Source organism: Hipposideros armiger, unplaced genomic scaffold, assembly GCF_001890085.2.
Source record: "Hipposideros armiger isolate ML-2016 unplaced genomic scaffold, ASM189008v1 scaffold_154, whole genome shotgun sequence".
Taxonomy (NCBI): domain Eukaryota; kingdom Metazoa; phylum Chordata; class Mammalia; order Chiroptera; family Hipposideridae; genus Hipposideros; species Hipposideros armiger.
In genome coordinates, this window is record NW_017731504.1 from 1,076,429 (window position 1) to 1,098,992 (window position 22,564).

A 22,564-nucleotide genomic window follows, 5' to 3' on the forward strand; every position below is an offset into this window, starting at 1 on the left:
GTTAGAGAAGCATACCTGGCAAAAGCCGCCAATTTTAGGAAAGGCTGGGTCAGGCCAAGGGTGAGAATCAAATGGATGCAGGATCTTTACACTTGAACTCTGAAATGGAATCCTCTACCCACAAACCCCCTCTTCCCATAGCAGACAACCCCGCTCCCCACCCCCGCCTAAACTTACTTCTCACATTCCCTCTTTCAGTGAAAGGCGTTAACCTACCTTAGAAACACTGGCACTGCCTGACCCCTTTTCCTGAGCCCTGACATACTTCCAGACAATTCCTGAGGCCTCACAAATACCATCTCTGGTTTAATTGGGGCCCCACATCTCAGCTCTTTTGTTTCCTTAACCTTCTAATTGGTCTCCTACCTCCAGTCACTCCCCTGCCAAAGTCGCTTGCACTCCCCTGACACAGGGACCTAACTACGTATGCTCATTTCTCATTGTGGCACTCCTCTGACCAAACACCTTGGCTGACTCCCGATTACCTTCAGCCGACTTTACAAACTTAACATAGAATTCAAATTTCTCCCAGTCCAGTTCATCTCCCGTTACACTCCCAGGCGTCTTACTCTTTGGTCACACTGGGAAAGTCACTGTTTCTGAAACACACTTGCCTCCATACTTTCCCTCCTGAGGTTACCACATCATTTCTTCAAAGCTGGTGTTCCTTCCCAGTATATCTCAGATGTTATTTATCTTAGCTTCTTCCCAGAAAGAATAAAGGCTGCTTCTCTGACCTTCCATAGGCCTTGTTATAGTCCACCATTACGCACTTACATTTTTTACCTGTGTAGCTGTCACTTGCAGTTGAAGTGCCAGCAATTTAAGGATCAAACACATTCCCTTAGTCTCACTTTATTCCCTAGCATAAAATGTGTACAAGTGGAACGTAAGCTTCTTGAAAGCAGTAGTCTGTGCCTGGCCTATAATAGCTGATTACGGAATATTCATTGGAGTGAGTAGTCAGTAAATATTTGAATTAACCAGGGCAGCAATATGTGGTTCAGATACAACCATTGCACTTAACCTCTTTTGTTGACTGTGTGTCATCACAATCCAGCTGTGGATGGCTGTGGTCTTGTGCCTTGTATCAGCTCTTGCTAATACCCAGCTTTGCAGAGAGCACTTGCAGTGCATCCGATTGGTGTGATTTAGTTTTGTATCAGGGGCTTGGATCACGTTTCTTTGTCTACAGTTTTCACAATCAGAATTGCAACTGGGGAAAAAAATACTATTTCATCATAATTCTTAATGAGACTAATCATTGCTCTTCCGTGGTTATTGTGAATTATAGCTAAATCAAAGGGAAGATTGGACTTCAGGGAAGTTGATCATGTGGTTAACAAAACTTTGCTTTTGAAATCCCTTTAGATGACTTTTTTCTTGGGCATATAGCTACACCTAGTGGCTTTATGGATTATTTCAGAGACTATTTCTAGAAACAGCTTCTTGGGTTTTTTCTCCCTTTATTTAACCTCTGCTTATACGGTGTCTTTTCTTTACTCTTAATTAATGAAAAAATATGTTTGACTCTATATAGATATAATCTCTTCCTATTATATGGATATAATCCTAGAATTCTTTACCAAATGTGTGTATGCACAGATATTCACACTTGCATTGGATGCCTTATTTATCAAGCACCCAAGAACAAATTCTGCATATATACATTTTCCATGTCATCAAACCACTTTTACATTTTGAGATTTTAGATGGAAATGTGTCTAGCATGTTATCACATGCATTTCTTCCTTTTAATAAAGGATATATTTTATAATTATTCTTACCTTGACAATTTAGAATCATAGTTATAAATACTAATTACTTTAGTGAACTGATGCCTTCAGGAGAAACTTTAGGGCTATTTTTCCTACTTTAATTTCTTTTAGATAGACTGCAATGCTTTGCAAAACATTCGTGTCTGTTCTTTATGGCCTTTCTCCCTTCTTCCTGGGTCATCTTGCTGCCGGTACTGTTTCTTTCTCTACCTTCTTCCTTTTTCTTACTCCCACCTTGGCCCCTTCCGATACTCTGCTTCTATTCTGCTGTGGTCTAGAGTCAGGTAACCACCTAGTTAATGGTAACCCAGTTCTCCTGGCTCCTAATTTTCTGTGTGCTTATACCACATCAAAGGTATATGCTAAATCCACACTGCTTTAAAGTAAGAGTAATTAGACTTTGAGAGAGGACATTGTCTACTAGAGTAAAATGCATAGGCTTAAGTGCTTCAGTTACTGCTGTTTTAACCTTTGGTCAGCCTTTGTTGTGTGATTCCTGCCCAGGTCGTTGAGATTCCTCATGTTTACAGACCCAGAGAATCAAGTCAGTCAGCAGATACTCATTGTGCATCTACTGTGCATCCAGGTGTACGGTGCGCACGAGCACACGTCATAGACTTCTTGGATTGCATCATACAATTGACAGAACGTGCAGGATTCCAGTACTGTGATAACTACTCACAATTGAATTCTCCACTCAAATAGAAAGCTTTATTTAAGGCTATTCATCATAACAATTTCCAGAGGGTCTCATTTAACTTTAAAACTTTATGACGTGTATAGTTAATGGCCAAATAATCTATAACTGGCACTTGAAAGAAAGTTGACTTTTCTTTCTTCTTATAGTTAATATGAACTCTAATGAAGCCATAAGGTGACTTATCTCCTCATAAATAGTAACTATTTTTCATGCATCATGCGGTATTAAATAAGAATGTATATTATATAGGTTCTAGGCAGTGCAGCTACCTTAAATGATAATATATTTAATTCCAAATATCTTTTATACATTTCTGTCATGTGTACAATCAACACTATTAAAGTTTTATAATGACACTTCATCATTTTCATGTAGTCCTATGTTTGATTTTAAATCAAATTTTGATTATTTACCAAGATAACTAGGGGCTAAACACAGGATTTCTTTAATAAACCAGGGCAGTATTGATTTATTTCATTATTTCTAAATTACAATATTAAGATGTATTTTGTTCAAGTAATCATTCTAATAAAGGAATTTTTTGCAGCCTGTAATTTCTAGATTCCTTGGCCTTCTTTTTAATGTACGTCTGTCTCCCTGGCTTCGAATCCTTGGGACGCAAATAAGAACGCTATTGGGCCATTTAGCACTCCAGTTGTCAAATAGTCAAGTGCCAGTGAGGGAGTCAGGCTCTGGCAGCCGAACCACAGGCGGCAAATTAACTAAGGCTTCCGCGTCTTCTCTGTGGAGCTTATCACTGGGAAGGTGACCATTACTTTTTCAAATTCAAAAGTCACAATTAAAATTTCAAATGCTTGCCCCTGCCCAGTGGTCGGTGACATTGTTAGAGTTCCACATCTTCAGTGTCTAATGAAGAGGTTCAGTGAGAAACTGTTTGTGGGAATATAACCTCAGTGACTGTCAGCTCTTTCCTTTGGATTCAACCATCCAATATCATCACAGCAGCTATTAAAATTACATTGAAAAAGGTTTAATAACAGGAAAATTCATGTGTTTTTTTTTAAAAAAGGACATTGTAGAAGTGTAGTACAATATCCCATTTTTGTTGAAAATATTATCTACATACACAACTGGAAGAGTATATACGGAATATTAATAGTGCTTGTCTTTAGGAGATAACATTATAGATGATTTTTCTGCTGTGCTTTTTTTTTTTTAGATTATCAGCAGTGAATTTGGATTATTCCTTGTCAGAAATGTTACTAAAAAATATTTTTAACTTCTTTCTATTTTTCCTCCGAACTGAAAGATAACTTTTCCCCTAACACTCCCTTACCAACCTTGTCATTCAGGAAAGGGGGAAGGGCACACAACTGATTTGGGATTCAGAAAATTTGTTGTCAACTGTCATTTAGTTTATTCAACAAATACTTGTTGAGTATTTATATTGTCCCCAGGCAGTATTGAGGATTCTGCATTAAACAAAGCCCCTGGGAGAAGATGGACAGTAAACAGATATTTGTCTTACAGTGATCAGTGCTAAGTGCCATGAAAATAAAGAATGAGAAAATTATTGACCGTTGGAGAGGGGAGGTTATCATTTATCTCTCTGGTGCTAAGTTCGTTCATCTTTAAAAAGGGTTAGGTCAAAGGAATAATGAAATCTTACCTTCTGTAACATTGTGATGCCTATGATTTTTGAATTACAGTTGGCTACCCTAAGTGATTATGTCATCCAAATGCAGAAATGAGTCAGCTTTAGCATTGAGATAAAGAGGAAATGTGTATCCTGGGAAGAGTAATTGATTAATAGCAAGAATTTTGAAAAAAAAAAAATCAGTGACATTTTCTTAACTGTTCTTATTATAATAATGAAGATCACAGATGAAGATCCCAGAGCCTTAAATATTTACCCATTGTGGTAAATAGTACCAAAAAAACCCACCATATAGTATAAAAGAAATTTATCTTAGGTAAATACTGACCTTTCTAAGACTGGGGCTTGTGTACGAACACATGAAAACCCTAAGAAACAAAAATTTGATTTTAGTTTTGTTTTCCCAAAAGGTTTATATATTCAGATCTCATTTGCATTTTCATATAGTCTGGTGATATGAAATATTGGGGACACACCAAACATGAAAGAAATATATATTCTTTCGATTTTGTGTCAGAAGGCCAAGAGATCAAATGGGCACCCATTGCAGAAATTCCTCTTAGATGAATAGTAACTTTCTAAAATGCATTGTCTTGCTCATCTCCTGCTGTTCATGGCATTACTTGCAGTTTGATGGCCCCTTTTATAAAACTTTACCAAATATAACTAATTTTTTGTCACAGTACTGCCTAAAATCGGGGCAATCAAAACCATTCTTTCCTGAAATAGGGACATTTTGGTGACGTTTATCTTCAGTTGTATTCCAGAAACTTCCTGTGATGCTTCATACCATCTTTCTTTCTTTCAGATATCCTCTGGCACTTGCAGGCCTGATGTTTCAGAATCCCCTGAAATGCGTCAGAAGTCACCATTATTTCAGTTTGCTGAGGTAATAAACTTAATGAGGAACTTGTAAAGTGAGCTTAAATTGGGGCTGATGATGGTCACTCACAGTAATGAACCATAAATGGGGAAATAGAATCAAATTTTGAAACTCCAGAGTTACTTTTTATTGATGGGTAGGTAAGTTAAGAATATAATTGAATAATTAATGCTAGAACTTAGTTACTGATCAGGTGTTAAATAAGAATCAACTCATGGTTGGTTATTGGCTATGCATTTTTTTTTTTGGTACACTTTTCTTTTAATTGAAACTTTCGCATTCAGCGGCAGTTTTCAACGTCTTACTGTCTTGTGTCAGATGTATTGGACTCAATATGTCTCTAACATTGGCTCAAAAAGATGATGTAGAAAAGCACATTACCCTTGATATCAAGTGTAAAGGATAAGACTGCTTCCCAAAATATCTTGACTTACCCCAGAACTCGATATGGAACCATCATTGATTAATTTTTTCTGAACTTTAAAGCACATGGTCTTCCCTTGATCATTTGAATTGTTTTTCACTAGACCTTCTAGCACTGTCACCCTTCCTAACATTTGCCTGTTGTGTAACAGCTTTGTACAAGGAGAGCATATTTTTAGTTTCAGATTTTCTTTCCCCCTCTCTAGTGTCCTTTCCTGGTGGTTCTCAACATTTCACTGGCAAAACTGTTTTTCACAGTGGCATATCAGGCCATTCCTTTTAAGACATTGTTTAGAATGTGCCTAAATGCCTTGCAGATAGCACAAGAATGTCATATATTTGCTGACATGATACTCCTTATCTATCGCTTTCTTTCCTGCCTCTGTAGGAGGTGTGCCATGAATTCCAATTGCTTTATATACTGTTTCCTCAAGAATTAATGTAATAGAGGATTCACTCTGTATCACCTTTTCTCACAATAGTTACTGACATGTTAAATAATGTTGGTCCCAACTTTGAAAGCAGAAATGTGTAACCATTGATCTCTGAACCCCTAAAGATCTAATGAAATCTCTAAAATTTTACATGAAATTGCATTGTATCGGCATATGTACATTTTTGTGGGTTCTATAGCATGTGGAACATTCCCAACAGATCCCTGACCCTGTTGTTTTATGTAAAGCACCCCCTAATCTATTTCTTCAGTAGCTCACTGTTGATAGCATTAACTGAATATCTCTTTTATGCAGTATTAATTTGTAAAACAGCTTTTTGTTTAGAAAGGAATGCTGTTCAGAATCCTAGATGGTTTTATGCCACTGGCTCTGTTTTGCTCACCATCTGATTTAAGGCTTGAAGAAATAAATATATTGTAGGTTAGGAATTTTCCCTTACATAAACTGCTTATCTTTTCTAACTTTTACAGAAGGTTGGTAGGAATGAAAAGTGATGTCTGAAGTAAGACCTACTCAGTGTATAGTTCCCGGGACTTCAGGAAAATCCTCATGGATTCATTTTTGTGTTCTGTCACAACTTGCACATGGTAGTCTTTTGAAATGATAGGTTTCATGGCTCGACCAAGAAGAGCTCTACAATTTCACCCTCAGATGTCTGCAGTGTCTTTAGAACACTTGGATAAATCTTACCCATTTATGATAGTTTGTTTATATCTATTATAGTTTGTTAAATAGGATCTCAGAGATCTTTTTTCTTTTACTGATATTTATTCTAAAAATGCTTATATGTCTGATTCAAAAGTTAAGGTGAAATTAAAATTTTCTTAATGGCTTCAGCAGTGAATAAAGTCAATAATTCCATCATTTTTCCTACTAATTCTTTCTCATCCCTAAATATCACTTTGATACTGGTTCCATTGTTTTTCTAATCAATTAAGATGAAAAAATAATTTTTGTGGTTGAAGAGTTATGATTAAGGTGCATTTTTTGCCTAGTTAGTATTCTTTGATAGAGTGAGTGAGCACAGTTAATTGAAGAAAAAGACTTTTGTTGGATTGGGAGTGGGCTGAATTTATATTGTCCGGGCTTTCTGCTCTTGTGACTCACTTTAGCCCTATATTGTACTGGATAGAAGCTTGTTCACTTTGGAACCAGAATTAATAATTGACCTTGCTCTCAAAACATGGTTGGAAAGTTTTTTCACATGGCCCTCAGAGCAAACTAATGAGGCTACCATACTTACCAAGTAGAAACAAAAGGTCTCCTAGTGGAACCAGGTGTGTTGCAGAACCTTCTATGGACTGTCAGACAAGTGAAGTGTGTGTCCGTGTGTGTCCGTGTGTGTGTGTGTGTGCACATGTGCACACGAGCATTGAGCCGGCGGATGCATGGTGTTATAAAAGAAAGAAATGCTGCTCATATTCAGTGCAGTTTACTGAGTTCTAGTGCCATGCCAGGCAATGTATTCTGTGGCTTGCTTTCTTCTCCCCATAATCCTATAAAATGGAGATTATTATCATCATCATCAATTTACAGTTTGGAAAAAATTAAGTCTCAGAAAGACTAGCTGAGCTGCCCAAGGTCGTGTAGCTGTTGAGAAGCAGAGCTAAGATTCAATCCCTGATACCCTGACCCACATCCATGTGCTTCTCCAGTATTCACAACTGCCTCTAAGCAGACAACAGCTTTGAGGGAAGTGGTATAAGGAAGAGAGAAAGGGACTGGCTTTCTTTGCAGCTTCCAGCTTTTAACAATATTTTAAGAAATTCATTGAAATAAGGAAATTCATCTCAGCAAGTCTCAACTGCTGTTTGACACGTACCTGGTAGTCTTACAAGAGACATGACAAATGAGCCAAACTCAGTCTTTTTGTTCTTTCCGATGATCTGTTTTTAGAAACATGGCCTTTGTCTTCCTTTATCATTTATACCGTTTTTCTAAAAGGGATTGAGGGTGATGACTCATGTCTTAATCTTTATCATTGTCTGCAGTGGAAATATATGGCAGAATCTTTGTAGTTAGATATGGGAAAATGTCCTTGTGCATTAAAAATCACTTGTTTCCTTTCAGATATCTTCAAGTACATCCCACCCCAGTGCTCCTTCGAAACAGTGTCAGGCGTCAGCCCTGTTTCAGTTTGCTGAGGTATGGTCTTTTTCTTACTACTTCTTGGGCTCAGAAAACTTACTGAGCTCAGGAAATACTGGAATGAACTTTGAATAACGTGTGGTGAACGTTAGGCGTGCCTCTCGCCATGAGGGACGTGACACACATAACCAAATACTTAACCACTTCGCTCTTTCTTTGCTGGGATCATAGATCAGGTCTGTATCTCATACCCGTCTTCTGACCATTACAGACTGCATTCAGAATAAACACTTGCCAGTCATTCTTTATTTCATTTTGCCTTGTTTTTAATTTATTTTTAAAGCTGGGAAAACCTGCTGTCTGGTGAAGGCCATAGGATTCCAATTTATTAAATTTTTCCAATAGTGAATTAAATGCTATGATTCATGAATAACTCATAGCGAATGCAGAGGTGAATCTGACCTGTTAAATCAGCCATGCTGAGCGTTCGCAGTGGCGTGGTGTCAGCCAGCATTTTTATTAGTGTTTAATCCCAGGCTTAGATCAGGTCAGCCCTTGCAGGATCTCAGATTTCTTTGGTTTGTCAGCCAGCGAGAGAGAGCACACACTAGAGAGCGTTTTCTTGGTTGGTATGATGAGAACGCATATCTGATATGCTTGATTTTGCCGCAAAAGCCCTGGCTTCCACCATATGCTCATTTCTAATGAGTGCTCTATGGCACATAATAAAATGTGTATAGTTCAGGTAAATAAGATGCTGTCTGCTTTAGGTCTTCCTGTTTTTCCTTTTTATTAATTCCAGCAAAAAAAAATGCATATCATAAACTGAGCAATTTTGTTATGGGGTTGAAAGAAAATGACAGGCAGGACTGTTCTGTTTAATATTGATGTATTGAATCACTTTGATTCATTTGAATAAAGAGTGCTGCATAAATGAAATGTAAAATGATATCCTTTTGGCAGGAGAAAACCCAACATCTTACTTTGAAAGTGCGAAAAAATGGCTTTCAGCTCTTACATTAAAAAAACAATGCTGCTTCCTCGTGGGACTGTGTCACCTGCTATGACTTTGTACCACCAGTTGGCCGGCTTATCTGTTCGGCCTCACTGCCACCATGCTTGCTTTAGCCATTGAGGGCTGCGCTAGAAAACTGGTAACAACAACATAAAATGTTATCATTTCATGAAGAACAATTTCCTTGATGAATCTGAATAAATTAAGACTTTATTATAATTTTTCATTATGATAAATAGGCTGTTTTCACTATCTGGGGAAATACTTTTGTTTAATATTTCCTTGCTTTCCTTCAGTTGACACCCATTCATTTGCTACTAATCACTTCTTCAAGAGTTAACAAAGAATTTTGACATGAGGACTAAGTTTATCTCTAATCTTGACACCTGAGCCAGTCCCATTCAACTTTTTAGAACATTTCCTTACAAACGAAATGTATTTGCCACATACTTGGTTTGATTAAACTCTGCACCATGGCATGAATTTTAGAAAGGTCGTGGCTTGACTTTGGCACACCTTCTAGTTACGTATTAACTACCAAGAGCATACAAGTTAAAATGGCAGTGTGGGGCATCTCAGCGGGTGCTGGTGCGTTTCTAACAGTGATGGCCGCTTAGAGCGTGATTGTTCTTTAAGCAACACCATCATCAGATTCCTGAGGAGCTTCTGAGCCCTGGGCAGCTCTGACGGAAAAGTGTGATGCTGTGCTGTGATCCTGGGGAATGAGATTCCGTGCCTCTCTCAGACAAGTTAATTTGTCCTTGCTGCTCAGGTAGTACTCTCACTCCTCAAAGCACGAGAAGATTCCTTTCTAGGAAAGAAAAGAACCTCTTCTTGCTTGGGAGTTGTGCAAGGAGGCATTTCCAGATGTCAATCCTCCACTTGGTGGCACTTGTATCCTGAGGGCCTCTGGTTTTTGACCGTGGGACATATGGAAAAATTGAGGAAGCATTAAAAAAAAAAGTTGATTTGGAAACTTATTAGGACTTGTTTCAAAGTATTGTAGCAGAGGAAGGCATGCGTGATGGAAAAACCAAAATAATACGTTTTGCCCTAGAATCAGATGCATTTCCCCCTCCCAACTCAGTATATTATTTTTCTGAAAGTTATATTTTGCCTAGGTTGATAATATGAGCCCGTTTAATTCCCGAGCAAATTAAGTAAATTATTACGTACCTCGTTACTGAATTGTAAATGTCATGTGATTATGCAAGAGAAGTACATGGTTCTCTAGGAAGTATAACCTCTCTAAGTCGCTTTCCTCATCTGACCCAAGAGAATCCTGAAGTTCGATCTTTTAACAGCTTATAAGTTGATCTTATTGTCATCCCAGTACTGGGCTGGTTTATTCAAAGCTAACTAAGAGCTAACTAGATGAACTAATAAAATTATCAAGTAAAATCCGCTATGAACATACATACTGCAGTAGAAATAGAATAGGCTATAATTACTGTGATCATATCCCTAAAGTGCTTATAATTCTTCATAAAACACCCATCACCTTTGAGAAAACACAAAGACTCTTGAAATTCTTGTTCTAATAATTCGATAGCAGAGGTTCTCAAACTTTAAAATCACACCAGAGCTACCCCGAAGGCTTATTCAAACACAGATTGCTGAATCCCACCCCAGAGTTTCTGATTTATTAAGTCTGGAGTGGGGCCTGAGAATTCGCACTTCCAAAAAGCTTCCTATCAGGGAGCCACAGTTTGAGACCACTGATCTACATATAGTTTATAATATTGACCACAAGTTGTTAAATCGTCATTGTTAAGGCACTTCCTAGTATTTCTGGGGCTTCATAGAGAAAGGATGAAATGAGGAAGGGATGGGCATATAATAGAAAATTACCCAGTGGATCTTTATACCCCCAGTTCTTTTTAATGGGATTCTCAGTCCTATTTGTACACTTGGAGAAAAGTTGGCATTTATGTAATTTAGGGATCAATGTACTATTTAAAAATGTTTAGCTTTATGATATAATTTTAAGATCAGGCATGCAAAATTTTTGGAGACCACTCCTACTATAATAATTCCATTTATACAGACACCAGTAACTCCAGGAAGAGATTAGCTAGATCTTCTCTTGGAAATGCGTCATTTATTGTATAATATAATTATCCTAGAAAATAGCTTTTTAAAAAACAATAAGTCCTGGGCATTTCTTTAAGTTGAAAATGTTTTTCTTTCACATTGAGTCTTAAGTCTCTGCCTTGCAAGCTAAGAAAAATATTTTTCCTTTTTAACAAAATCTGTAAGCTTTAAAATTCATTGAAGTTAACCTATATGTAGCCATGAAACTATAGAATAAAGAACATTTTTGTGTGTAGGTTCCTCATGAATGCTTACATCTAAAGGGAGAAAATATAGATGCTTTTAAGATCCAGGAAGAAATGTACAGTGCAGGATCTCTTTCCCCCCATGTCAGCCTGTCTCCCATTCCTTTCTTTACTGATACTAATCATTCATCTAGATTCAACTCGGCCCTTTCGAAGAGCCATCACTCTGTTTCTAGGCTCTTATCCATTAAATTGGTCAGAATGAGTTTCCTATCTGCATCTTTTGTTGTTTACAGGTAGAATGACACATCCATCATTTTTTAGATTTCATTTACTGAAGACTAATGACCAAATATAATGCCAGAAGGGAGCTGTAGTCCTCCATTATTTAACAAATCTGAAAGCCATGACCGGCCTACGTATTCTTTGCTCTGCTCTGTGGCCAGCTTGTACACCTAGAGTACGTCTTTGTATTGAAAAATTACATGTTTACTTTGAAGACAGGGGGCTAATCTAGATGATCTAGACAAATAGATTTTGATATTACAACTTTTTTTAAAAAGGTGTTTACTTTGCCAATATAAAAACACCAAATTTAAGGCATTATCACAAGGAGATATAAGCAATAAGTACATTTGTTGTCTGAGGCATTTGTTTTCATGATGGAATGCTCAGAGTGTTACAGAATATTATAGTTGAAGAAAACACCATGCACTCACACTGCAACTAATTTATGTGAGAATATTACATGTTTTCTTGGAAGCACTAATATTTCTTGTAAAGAAGACCAATCATCATCTCACATTATTCGTTCTTTGTTTCACTTATTCGATAATTATTGGTCACTTCCTCCTTATAATTGCAGACTTCCACTATTACCTAATTTGCTTTTTGATCTTTACCACCTGTTTCCTTGGTGCACTCCCCTACCTCAGGCCAGCCATAAACTTAGCTGTTTAATAATATCCAGGGTGATGATTTTTTTAGCCCTTTTGCTGTACCTCACTTACTGTTACACCTACCCTGTTGATCAGAACATTGACTAATAACCAAAGGAGAGACTACAGTGGAGTTAACAGATTGGCAAGCACCGTCAATTCAAGACAAATAAATAGGAAAGCCAGGAACATGCTATGCAGTATGGCCCCCTAGAGCCCCCTACCCAGGAGTGGAACATAGTGCTCACTTCCCTCTACTTGCTGACCAGCCATTGAAAAACATACATTAACTCTATCGTTTTTACTTAAAAGCGTGTACCTGTCTTAAATAGAAAAAAAAAAGCGAGGGGCATGAACAGTGGTGTAACACATTGGCATTGTGTAAGCTATGCTTCTAATTGAAGCTATCAGAGTAGATTAGGTTATGGAGAGAAAATGTGTAAGTAAAAAAAGAGAGGGCTGTTAAGGCAAAACCCTGAGGAAAAACACATAAGGGATCACTATGGAAAGGAGAGCCAGCAAAGGAGAACAACAAGGAGTGGCCTCAGAGGTAGAAGGAAAACAAGGACCCTGTAGTCATGGAAGCCCAGAGAAGAGTTCCCCAGAAGGGTCAGCCATGTTGAATACTGCAGAGAAATCAAGATACGGCTTAAGCCATAGATGTTAACGTCTGTCTGGTTTTCCACGCCCCCACCCCAATCGATAAGCCGAGGACATTTTTAGAAAGCAAATCTTACCACTAAGTCATTCCATGAAAATTTTATCGTTCGGTGATTCTGTAAATGTTGGACTACTAAAATATGTTGACCCTCCCCACACATGCCCCTTTGGCAGTCAGGCTTCCAGCATCTTTGAGCATTTAAAACATCGCCCTGTACCTAAAAATAGGTAAAGGTCCTGCCTTAGGCAATGAGGAAAATTGTTCTTACTAAACGTAGGTGGTTCCCTTTGAAGGGCAAGGAACCATTCTCAAGCCTGGACTCAGCTGTGCTTGAGCTCAAATGGCAGATAATACATTCATGCCCCCAGTCGTTCCTCATGGAGCCCCTCAGGGGGCCGTATACTGCATTAGGCACAGAATGTATGATAGTGAACAAACATAAAGCATCAAGGAGCCTAAACCTACAGCAACAAAAGTGACAGCAGAGGGAGCCAGTGCAGGAAGTAGAAACGGTGTCACAGGCTAAGCAGTGCAGTGCTACCCAGCTTGTGCTTCAGTATGGTGTGGTTATGTGACAAATTTAATATTCTACAAATTATTAAATTTAATTATCCTCTGACATTGCAGTTTGTAATTCCCTTCCAATTTCAGTGTGTAACTAATTTTTGGAATTATACTAAAAGAGGTTATGTTTATTAGTGGAAATAATGCTAAATCCTTATTACTAATAAATGCATCCTTTATTGAGAGCATAATATGGGCTCAGCATTGTGCCAAACTCTTCACTAACATAAAATCTAATCTTCATAACAGTAACACGGGGCAGGTAGTATTGTTTCTATTTTGAAGAGGAAGTAAATGAGGCTCACAGTCTCCATTATTTGCTTAGGTCCACACAGTAAAAAGTTAATGAAGGCACATCTCTCTGTCACAAAATCCATGTCTTTATATCATATAGCCTTGGGCCAAGGACTGGCATTACATGTTCAGTACTTCATTCCCTGGAGTCAGAGAGTCAGTGATTATATTAATGTGTTTGTTTCTCTTAGTCTAGTGATAAGGTGAGTAATTGAATTCAGCTTGTCTAGAGAAAGCAGAAGTGGCATCTATCAGAAAACATTCAGCTAGGGCAAAATTTCCCAAACTTCAGAAAGATTGAGCCCCATAAGTTCATCTTTTAAAGAAAAAGCAAGTGATTGGGATGAATAGGAAAGGACTCTGTTAATAATGATAGTACCTAGGAAGTCCTTAAAGCTTTCTTAAACTAGGCCCTTCTAAGTGGCCCAGGTAGCTTATTAAATATTTGCCTCTACTGAGGCCTCTTATGCAGCAGGTATTCCATGGAGAATTCTCTGTAGTGTCATAGCACCCAGTCTCTCCGGAGCTGACAGCGCTGTGACTCCCCTTTGGGACTAGGGTCACTTGTAAGGACATAGTGACAGGTAAGAATGCCATCTAAACTGAGAAAGAATTCAGAAGCACGAAGACTACAAAGAACTTAGATTAGAGCTAACTAATGACAGAACTTCTCCAGGGGAAGCATACTTTGTAAAGATCCTTAATGTATGTCCTTCTCACCGCTTTACTAAGTTAGGCTAGAAATTGAAAATGAAGTTTTTATATAAAAATGAGACAGGACAGTGCTGTTCTTTGTAATCAATGCCTGGCTGCTGCTTAGCCAAATTTGCAGAAGAGTATGCGATGTGATGTATATATGTTGATGTACTGCAACAGAGGCCCTTAATTACAACTTATTTAGATTTGTGGTCTTGTCAGTCTTTGTGTGTACTTTAGAGCATACTCGCAAAGCCAGAGCTAATGTTTTATATAAAATTCTGAGCTTCCCCAGCTCCTGGCATATTGCCTAGCACATTTATATTGGATTCTCAAAAAACGTATCTGTTGACTGACTTGATGCTCTTTCCACAGAGCTCTCAAATATAGTCCTTAAAAAAATAATAATTCATTGCTTTGTTAAATACAAATTGACTCTAAATAGCTCTTTTATATTTGGCCAGTTGATGAGTTAGTATTTATATAGAAATGGAAATGCATATCCCCTTTTAAGGTTATAGAATTAAATTTAAAGCCTGGAACATATAATACTCTTGTCATTAAATGCCCACCAAACTCACACCTGTTTTTTTGTTACTATTTTTGAGGCTATTTACTACAATTGGTTTCAAAATTATAATCCCAAGCATGCCGCATTTAGTTACTTGGTACTTGGGAGCAATGATGTTCTCATAAACCAAGGAAAACTCCTGAATGCGTATGAATCGGAAGCAAGGATTCTGATATCACAATTAATATTCTTTGTGTGAATTGTTTTCAATATAGATTTCTTCAAACACTTCGCAGTTGGGTGGTGCTGAACCTGCAAAACGCTGTGGAAAGTCTGCACTCTTTCAACTAGCCGAGGCAAGTTTCTGAGAATATATTGAGATGAGCTATCTATGCAGAGGTGGAAACCCCAAAAAACTTAACAGTGTCCCTTAGACTGCCCCATCTCACCCTTGACCTTTAAGTGTGTTGTAGCTAATTTTCAACAATGACAGGAGGGTTAGCCTTTAATTTAGAAAAAAAAGAGTTTTGCTACTAAAAGGCATTAAGCATTGAAAAAGGTTACCCAGGGAAATTACAAAACCCTTTTCACAGGTAGTATTTTAAAATAAGGTCAGCTTTGTCTCTCTCCGATTGGTTAAATAAGTCCAACCTGAACCCAGAAGAATAGCCCAGGTCAGTTTCCTCTTTGCTGATTCTCTTATGACTTCTATAAATCCCTAGAAGGCATCACTTTTAAACCAGTTGGTTGATGGTTTAATTTGGGGATTTCTTTTTTCTTCCTTTTTTTGGTAAAGAACTCAAATGACCCTTTCTAAAGTCTGGTTTTATAACATCTATCACTTGTACATTTGATGTGATGTGGGTATAAAAGTCCTTTGGCAAAGTAGAAAATGTGCTTTCATGAAGCCTGTGAGGGACAGAGCCCTCACACGATGGGGGATGGGTTGGGAAGGAAGATGCCAGAGCCGTTGTCGCTAGGGTGGGCAGAAGCAGGGATAGCTCTGCCAAGCTGTGACCGCGCTGCCTTAAGGGACCGTGTGGAAGAAATGTCTTTAGCACCAGGATACTCTAGTAGCAGTTTTCTCTTTCGGTGAGACAAATTAGGAGGTACCAAAATGAGTGACCAAAAATCTCTTACATTAAACTTTTCCTTTTCTGTCATGTTTCTGGCTTTCTTCCCCTGAGTTCGTTCTGTTGTTTGTTTGTTTTTTGTGAGCGATATGGTTCTTTTATAAACCCTTTGTATTGTATTTAACTTAATGGGGGTGACCTGTCATTTTTTATGGTAGATTTTATCATAAAAATTTAGGAGTTTGAACTATCTTAACATTAAGCTTTTAAAATCTAGCAAGATCCAAATTAGAAATATAAAAATAGAAATGCCCCAAATAGTAAAGAAGTATGTAAACAGCGGAACAAACTAACCCGTTGTTGTCTGACGTTAAGCCGACATGCTTCTTGTATAAGACAAAGTCAGACCCAAGTAGAGGTCTACAAACGACTAGAAAACACATAAAGACCTCAGGGAATAGTTTTTAAAAGAGTCAGCAGCAAAGTACAACTTCAGGTAGAACTGAAATGGTAAGGACCTGGCAACAAATGTGCCTCGGAAGGTAGAGCTGTAAACAAGGCTTAGTAAACAGAGCGACTGTGAGGCCATGAATTTGTCTAGTAGTTTTAAGACTGTAGACATTAATTTATTTGAAAGAAGTGATTATTTTTCTTATTAAACACTTTTGTATTAGAAACATACGGACCTTTGAGGTGCTTTGCTGTGTAGAGTGATGAGTTTGTCTTCTCATTTCTTTCTTTGGCATAAGTCATAAAAAAAGGATTCCCTATTAAATCAGAGCTCATTAAAAAAAGAACACTCTTCTAATTTGTAGGGATGCATCCCAAATATAAAACAGATGCTATGGTGTAACAGCTGTTTGAATGCTGGTATCATAACTTAGAGGGGCAAAATGACTGCAATAAGCCTATTCCCATTATAGCAAATCAGCTTATACTCAGACTTAGTTTCTTATAACATCTAAGGAAAAATATATGCTTTTGATGAAACAGGGTCGCTAAGAAATAATTTACCAAGAAAATGTTCTCACATTGTTTGTATCACATGAAGAGGATGCCATAATGCTAATAGACTGTGTTTTAGAATAACACCCTAAAGCCTTCCCAGTTTCTAATTAAACATAAATATGTGCACAATGGGTTAATCAGCATCTCCAAATAATCACCAGTAGAAATACACTTCCTCAGTTTTTTTTTAAATTCTATGTGTATTTGATGTTCATTTTTTCTTTAACAAAACATAATATTCAATTACGTCAGGTTTCTCTAAATAATAGGATATTGAGGAGGATTTTTTTCCCATTGTCCAGAATCAGTGGTATTGTCTGAAATCTGAAGGAACAGCTTTAAATTCACACATTCCAAAGGGAAAGCCACCAAGAAGCCACCTTCAAACTGGGCCAGCCCCTCCTCTTGGGATTTATAAAAAGACAATCTAATCTAGCTGCTATCCCATATACCACTAGCAGGGTTTCTCCTCTCATTCCCACCCTAACCTCTCAAGTTATCAGTGGCTGTGGGGGTGGGGGAGGATAGCATAGGCTATCCAGTCATCTGGAATATTTTGGCTTTTCTCCCCGTCCTGAGGAGGAAAGGAGGGAAGGCTTTCCGTTCTTCACCCCTGCCGTCTGTCCAGCAAAGTGAAGGCAGCTCTGAGAGAACCCCTGTTAAACATTGGGGGTGGTACCTGCAAAAAGGATCTTCTCATTCTTTGGTGAGAAGCAAGAAATGTTTTAGACACAGACTTACTGCTGTCCCCTTCACCCATCTGAGCAGGCAACAAGAGAACTGAAGGAAGTTGGCAGCAGGAAGAGACTTGGCATAGCCTGCCGTACTCCCTGTTTTGGCCTTGTAAAGATGTGAGAGTTTCCCAGGGCTCAAGTGGACAAACGGAAAATAGCTCAACTTGGTCAGGCAAGAGGCCATGCGGTGGTCATAGGGAGGGATAGGCAAAGGGCAGGCCTGGGACAGTCTCTTGCATTAGGAAGTGTGCGATAGAGACAGCTTTGCTCAGGACACACTGACGAGCTCCCACAAGCAGGAGTGAGGTTTAGCTGGTTTGCACCTGTATAGCTGTCCTAGTACTAAAACACTCCCTAATGTTGGTGAAAAGGCTGTGACCTACACCCCCCTGAGAACACTTACAGCAACTCTGCCAGCATCCCTGGGCTCCTTGATCCTTCCGGCAACTAGAGGGCACAGCAGGGGTCCTGCAAGACCCTGTGCCAGCCCTGAGATCACATCCCTTCTGATTGGTTGGCACCTCTGCCTGTTAAATATTTCATATATCATCCCTGCCCTTGGCATCCCCTAACAAGGTCATTCCGTCTTATTTAGAGCCAGCAGGAATAGACAAAAATAAATAAATGACCACGAGCAATTAGTTTTACCTCCACCATTCCTTCTGTCCTCTAAACAGGAAGGCCTTGTGAATGAAGGGCCAGGAATCAGCCCGAAAACAAACCACTAACCCTTCCCCAACTTTATTCCGGTGAGCTGGCAGGGGAGGACGAGTAAATGAGGAGACCTCCCAACGATAGGAGTTGTTGCTTGCAAGAAATGTTTTCTCTTTGTGAGAAGCGAGAAATATTGTAGGCATGTCTTTAGTGCTGGGTTCTACACCCACTTGAGCAGGGAAAAAGAAAATGGGAGATGTTGTGGCAGCAGATACTCTCAGTTTTGGCATTGTAAGGACCCCACCTGATTTCCCAGGACCCTAGAGCCAGGAGATGCTCCGGGGAAGGCCCTGCTTTGGGCATTCGATAGGCATTTTAAACTGGGTGGATTTTTTTTAATAGCTAAAAGTGACCTGAAAATTCTGGGATCTGTTCCAGGTGTTTTTCAGGAACCTACTCCAGTTCGGAAGGGAGATTTTGCATAGTGCTGCTGAGGTCAGAGAATTGAGAAAAACATAATCCTTTATGTTTGAACCTCCACGAGGCTCATACTGTTCAGTTAATCAGCTACTTAATTGGCGCCGGCACTATAATGTATTGTGTTTCCTTTCATTTTGAAATTAATTAGGTCAGGTCATATAAAGATCAGCAAAGCAGCAAAGTATCCCCCAGGGATCATTGTTACTATAGTTGCTATAGTTAGAGGACCCTCAGAGACATCATTACTTGTCCATTTTAGGGAAGAAAATTCTACACTTGAAGACCTCTGGTGCCAAAATTGCCTGGTATAATAAGTGGAGCAGTTTATTCATTTATTCTAACGAACAATAATTATTGAGGGGCTACTGCATGCCAATAACTGAGGCTGCTGAAGCTTCCCATATATGGATATACAAGTATTTTTATTATGATGAGCTAACCTGGGAAAGTTCTCAAATCAGTGGTGTAGGAGTGCTTTACCTCCAGGTACAGTTTTGGTGTTTTGGAGTACCAGTAGGGGCTGGAGCATAAGCCTAAAAATAGTACTGCTTGTTTTACTTCTAATTTTTCTAAAATAATTTTATGTGTTCTTTAACATAGATTATAAATTTTATAGCTTATTTTATCTGCAAGTTTTATTATCTAGCCTAAGATAATAATGACTTATTAGCTACTCTGTGCTAGACACTTTTCCAAGTACCTTACTCACTGAATGCTCACACCCATCCTGCAAAGTAGGTACTGTTTTCATTCCTCTTTTACATATTAGAAAACAAAAAGAAAGAGAGGTGTTGGGCCTTGCTTTAAGGTCACGTGGACAGAAAGTGTTCAGGCCTCAGTAGAAACCCAGGCAGCCTGTCTCCACAGCCTGGTCTTCTCAATACTGAGCTCTTCTGTCACCTTGTTTTAAATGATTATAAAAGACTGCAAGTTGCTTGTTATAGGAGTTTGCCTGTTATAGAAGGCTCTATGGAAGACAGCTTACTCCTACACATATGTGTACAGCTGAATAAGATGACAGATTGTTCAAGACTGCTGTCAAAAAGAGGGAGCTGATATTTCCTTTTTAAAAAGTGTCTGTACTGTTGAAACTGCCAAGATACATCTTACCCACTTAAATAAGTAAGTGCCTGCCTGCGACTGTACTTTGGAAGGTACCGTGAGGGCTGTAGGAAATGACGGTGTATGACTCCTGTCCTCCAGGAACTTGGGCTTCAGTTGCGAAGAGGTAAGATACAAAAAGTTAAGGGATCACAAATAAACCAATTGTGCCTGTGGTTTCGCAGGGAGCCATGCACTGAAATGACGAAGCTCCACTTGAGCGATACACAAAGTGAAGGTGTGAAGCCAGGAAAAGGGAGACATGAATATGAGCCAGATGTTCTGGGGACCCAGCACAGGGGGAGAGCATGAGGAAGGAGTTGTTTGGGAACAGAGGTGCAACGGCAGCCTTCGGGCCACAGCCAACTTGCTGAGATGCCTCGTGTGGCCCACCGTTGGCTGACCTGTATTATAGGTTACATTTGAATTCATGGCCAATATTTTTGTCGATTTCAAATAAATGAAAATTGATTTCCCATGAAAATACAGAGGATCCGGAGACACTGGACGAGCCTTCCTGCATAAGAGCAGTTGGTTGGTCAGAACTAATAAGTAGCTGCCCCCTTGAGGAGGTGTTTGCTCTACAGATGTGACTGAGGGTCCTCTCCTGAGCCCTGACTCTGAGGCCAAAAGTCTGCCAGCATCCACTTCCCCTTATCTGACTCCCTCTTTGATACCTGACCACCCATTCATGGTAGGGATCGTGACTTATATGTCATTAAATGGAGAGATGGGGGAGATACAGCAAAGGGATAAAGACAGGCACATGGGAGATAGGTAGGTGACGAGTAAATCAGACTGGCGGGAGTGGAGATTTATGGAAGGGGAAGGTGGAGTGCAGCTGCAAGTCAGAATTGGGAGGGTGTTCAGTGTGAAGCAGAGAAATTTCTACTTGGAAATACTGGGAAGCAGTTGAAGATTGGGGGCAGGGGATGCAGTGATAAAGGCAGCACTTGGCAGCTGTGTGCAGCGTGGAGTAGAAAGCTTCTGGACATCCAGGAGCGAGAGGACAAGACCCAGGATGGGCGGAGCTGTCAGTGGGAACGGGAGGCAGGAACAGACACCAGTGAGGTTGCGTGGGACTCAGTTGGATGACTGAGTTGATGTGCGAGGCAAAGTAAAAGGGGGTGTCAGAGGTGACTTCAACTCAGAGCCTGAGTGTGTGGGAAAAGATGGCTTCAAGGAGTTTAACCCTGACCTTGGAGCCCTATTCAGGAAGCCTGGATGTTTGTGGACAGAGAGGAAGTCCTGCTAGTACAAAAGAAATGAAAGCTACTGAGGGGGAGGGATAACTGAAGAAATCCAGTACTAAAAATGTCAGCAAGAGCAGATTGCCAGCAAGGTCAATAGGTGAGTTTGGAAAGCAGAGACTCGCGTTCCTCTGAGCACAGAAGATTGGTAAAAAACAGTCACCGCAGCTTTGCTGAGTTTGGTCCTTGGTACTCGCCGTCTGTGTTGTGCTTTTCTTCTTCATCTCAAATTATGAAACTAGTTATGTGTTAAGGTGAAGTTGAAGAACGAAGATAACTGGATTTCTCCAGATACACTCTGTGTGTGTGTGTGTGTGTGTGTGTGTGTGTGTGTGTGTGTGTGTGTGCAGCGCGCGCAAGATTATAGATCTGGTTGGTTGAGAGAAATTGGAAAAGTTGTCCTTTACCCTATTTATTAAAAAGAACAGAGACATTTTCAGAGGCCTCAGCTCCCTGGTGTTTCTTATGTTTTTACTGGCAAAAAAACAGTTATTATTGAAATAAAATCGATAAAGGTAGGTTTATTCTAGGGCCTGTAAAAATTAAATCTTATGGAAAGGTATGGCTCATTTGAAGAAAACCTGACATGATAAAATACAGAAATTATATATAAATACCATATTGAAAAGAGTAGGAAATCCCATCCCTCCAGTCACGTTAGCATCCCCCACCCCTACCAGTTATAGGTGGTGTTTGATTGAGGTGTGACCCTGTATAAGTCTGTGTTGTGCCCTCGTACATGACTGATGTGCGTTATCCCTTCCGTCCTGTTGTAACCTCCTCAAGACCAGAACCTCAGCGTGTCACTCCCACTTCAGCTCCACCTACCCTGTCACATCACATAACTGAATTCTAATACTTATATTTGAGGGGACCTTTTATTTGAAAGTGGTGTGTTTCTTTCCTTTTTATGCAGAGTTGCAAGCCATTTTTTAGAAAACACCTATTCTAAAACGCATTGCATTCCTAATTGCATAGGCTTATTTTTAGGGGAATTGAAATATATGAATGTACCTAATAACTTCCTTTCACACCTTTGGGGAGACTTTAGTGGATGGCCTTTTTGGAGCAAAGACCACCCCCACCCCATCCAGAGTCTTCAGAAATGGATATTGTTTCTGAAGAAATAGTGGGGGTGCCAAAAAAAATGTTTACATGTGACTTACATTCATCTTTTGTTATCGGTATGTATTGAGTATTACAATTTTAATACAGTTTTTTCCGTTCTTAAAATGCATATACATTTTTTTGGCACCCTCTGTAGTAAGTAAAGAGAAACATTTAAACCACCATTTCGACTGGCCCAACTGTTTCAGCAAACCAAACAGTAAACTATTTAATATGCCCAGATTTTAGTTTTT

General features: G+C 39.2%; 1 protein-coding gene across 5 annotated transcripts in view; it reads left to right on the top strand.

The window, feature by feature from the left end:
- The window catches only part of BBX (BBX high mobility group box domain containing), a 260,233-nt gene that overhangs the window by 201,000 nt on the left and 36,669 nt on the right, over nt 1-22,564 (top strand). For all 5 annotated transcript variants that reach the window (XM_019651181.1, XM_019651182.1, XM_019651184.1 and 2 more), the window contains 3 exons: nt 4,905-4,985; nt 7,928-8,002; nt 15,179-15,259. In XM_019651181.1, the coding sequence (XP_019506726.1) occupies nt 4,905-4,985; nt 7,928-8,002; nt 15,179-15,259 (237 nt within the window). The remainder of the gene's footprint in view (nt 1-4,904; nt 4,986-7,927; nt 8,003-15,178; nt 15,260-22,564) is intronic.